Raw genomic sequence first — 2,500 nt, 5'->3', positions numbered from 1 at the left:
CAAATGTGCCTGCACATGCACACACACACACACACACACACACGCACACACACACACACACAAGCACACACACGCTCTAATTATCCTTTTCACTTCCTCTTTCTCTTCAACCATGCGCCCTCTCATACATATACATATATATATATACGCTGTCTAAGTGAAAGGGAATATCTGTCTTACCCGTCTCCTCTCTAGTGTACTTCCAAGACTTGGCGTTCTGGAACACAAACAGTAAAAGAATGTCAGACATCAAAGTGGGACAAAAATGAGGCCAGTGACATAACAATGATAATGATAAGATATCTACAGTGATAATAATGATGACAAGAAGCAGAAGATGATGGAGGAGGAGGAGAGGGAGGAGGAGGGGGGAACTGGGAGGAGGAGGAGGAGGAGGAGAAGGAGAAGGAGGGGGATTGGGAGAAGGAAGAGGAGGAGGAGGAGAAGGAGAAGAAGGAGAAGAGAAGAAGGAAAAGGAGGAGAAGGAGAAGGAGAAGAAGAAAAGTATGATTGTATAGTGTTTACAAAGCTCTCAAAGTGTTTTACAATAATCTGTCAGTCAGACACAAAGCACACAGAAATACACTCACACATGCAAAATAATGCAGGCATACACACACACACACACACACACACACACACACACATTTGCACACACATACATGTACACACACGCACATGTACGCACACATAAACTCACATGGGAAAAACAGGTGTCGATCTACAGAATACAGACATGGAAAGGAGTGGTTTAATTAAATAGACTGCTTGAAAGCATTAAATGTTGGTGTCTGGAAAAATTCTGAAGAAATCTCTGATATGACAGAGACTGCTTGAAAGCATTAAGTGTTGTCCTCTGGAAAAATTCTGAAGAAATAATCTTCTCTGATATGATAGGTACACATACAGACAGGCATGCACTGTTGGCCTTAGTGCATTGAGTTATGCTGCTGGTCAAGCATGTGCTTAACGCAGATGTGGTGTAGCGTGTATGGATTTGTCCAAATGCAGTGACGCCTCCTTGAGAAACTGAATCTGAAAATTTAAATCACAAAAATACTACCAACTGACACGAAAATACTCCCACCCACGAGTTTTCATCAGTCACAGGACTCACTGTTGGTAACTGCTGATTTCATTGGACAAAGGGGACTGACTGTCAGTGACTGCTGATTTCATTGGACAAAAGGGACTCACTGTCAGTGACTGCTGATTTCATTGGACAAAGGGGACTCACTGTCAGTGACTGCTGATTTCATTGGACAAAGGGGACTCACTGTTGGTAACTGCTGATTTCATTGGACAAAGGGGACTGACTGTCAGTGACTGCTGATTTCATTGGACAAAGGGGACTCACTGTCAGTGACTGCTGATTTCATTGGACAAAGGGGACTCACTGTCAGTGACTGCTGATTTCATTGGACAAAGGGGACTGACTGTCAGTGAGTGCTGATTTCATTGGACAAAGGGGACTCACTGTTGGTAACTGCTGATTTCATTGGACAAAGGGGACTGACTGTCAGTGACTGCTGATTTCATTGGACAAAGGGGACTCACTGTTGGTAACTGCTGATTTCATTGGGCAAAGGGGACTCACTGTTGGTAACTGCTGATTTCATTGGGCAAAGGGGACTGACTGTCAGTGACTGCTGATTTCATTGGACAAAGGGGACTGACTGTCAGTGACTGCTGATTTCATTGGACAAAGGGGACTCACTGTCAGTGACTGCTGATTTCATTGGACAAAGGGGACTGACTGTCAGTGAGTGCTGATTTCATTGGACAAAGGGGACTCACTGTCAGTGAGTGCTGATTTCATTGGACAAAGGGGACTCACTGTCAGTGAGTGCTGATTTCATTGGACAAAGGGGACTCACTGTCAGTGACTGCCGATTTCATTGGACAAAGGGGACTCACTGTCAGTGAGTGCTGATTTCATTGGACAAAGGGGACTCACTGTTGGTAACTGCTGATTTCATTGGACAAAGGGGACTCACTGTCAGTGAGTGCTGATTTCATTGGACAAAGGGGACTCACTGTCAGTGACTGCTGATTTCATTGGACAAAGGGGACTGACTGTCAGTGACTGCCGATTTCATTGGACAAAGGGGACTCACTGTCAGTGACTGCTGATTTCATTGGACAAAGGGGACTCACTGTCAGTGACTGCTGATTTCATTGGACAAAGGGGACTTACTGTCAGTCAGTGCCGATTTCATTGGACAAAGGGGACTCACTGTCAGTGACTGCTGATTTCATTGGACAAAGGGGACTCACTGTCAGTGACTGCCGATTTCATTGGACAAAGGGGACTCACTGTCAGTGAGTGCTGATTTCATTGGACAAAGGGGACTCACTGTTGGTAACTGCTGATTTCATTGGACAAAGGGGACTCACTGTCAGTGAGTGCTGATTTCATTGGACAAAGGGGACTCACTGTCAGTGACTGCTGATTTCATTGGACAAAGGGGACTCACTGTCAGTGAGTGCTGATTTCATT

General features: G+C 45.0%; 1 protein-coding gene across 3 annotated transcripts in view; it reads right to left on the bottom strand.

The window, feature by feature from the left end:
* Positions 1-2,500, bottom strand: part of LOC143289851 (EEIG family member 2-like) — a 64,666-nt gene that overhangs the window by 13,932 nt on the left and 48,234 nt on the right. For all 3 annotated transcript variants that reach the window (XM_076599039.1, XM_076599041.1, XM_076599040.1), the window contains one exon: positions 181-217. In XM_076599039.1, the coding sequence (XP_076455154.1) occupies positions 181-217 (37 nt within the window). The remainder of the gene's footprint in view (positions 1-180; positions 218-2,500) is intronic.

Source organism: Babylonia areolata, chromosome 14, assembly GCF_041734735.1.
Source record: "Babylonia areolata isolate BAREFJ2019XMU chromosome 14, ASM4173473v1, whole genome shotgun sequence".
Lineage (NCBI taxonomy): Eukaryota > Metazoa > Mollusca > Gastropoda > Neogastropoda > Buccinidae > Babylonia > Babylonia areolata.
The sequence above is the reverse complement of the archived record's forward strand: the minus strand, read 5'-3'. Positions and strand labels throughout refer to the sequence as shown.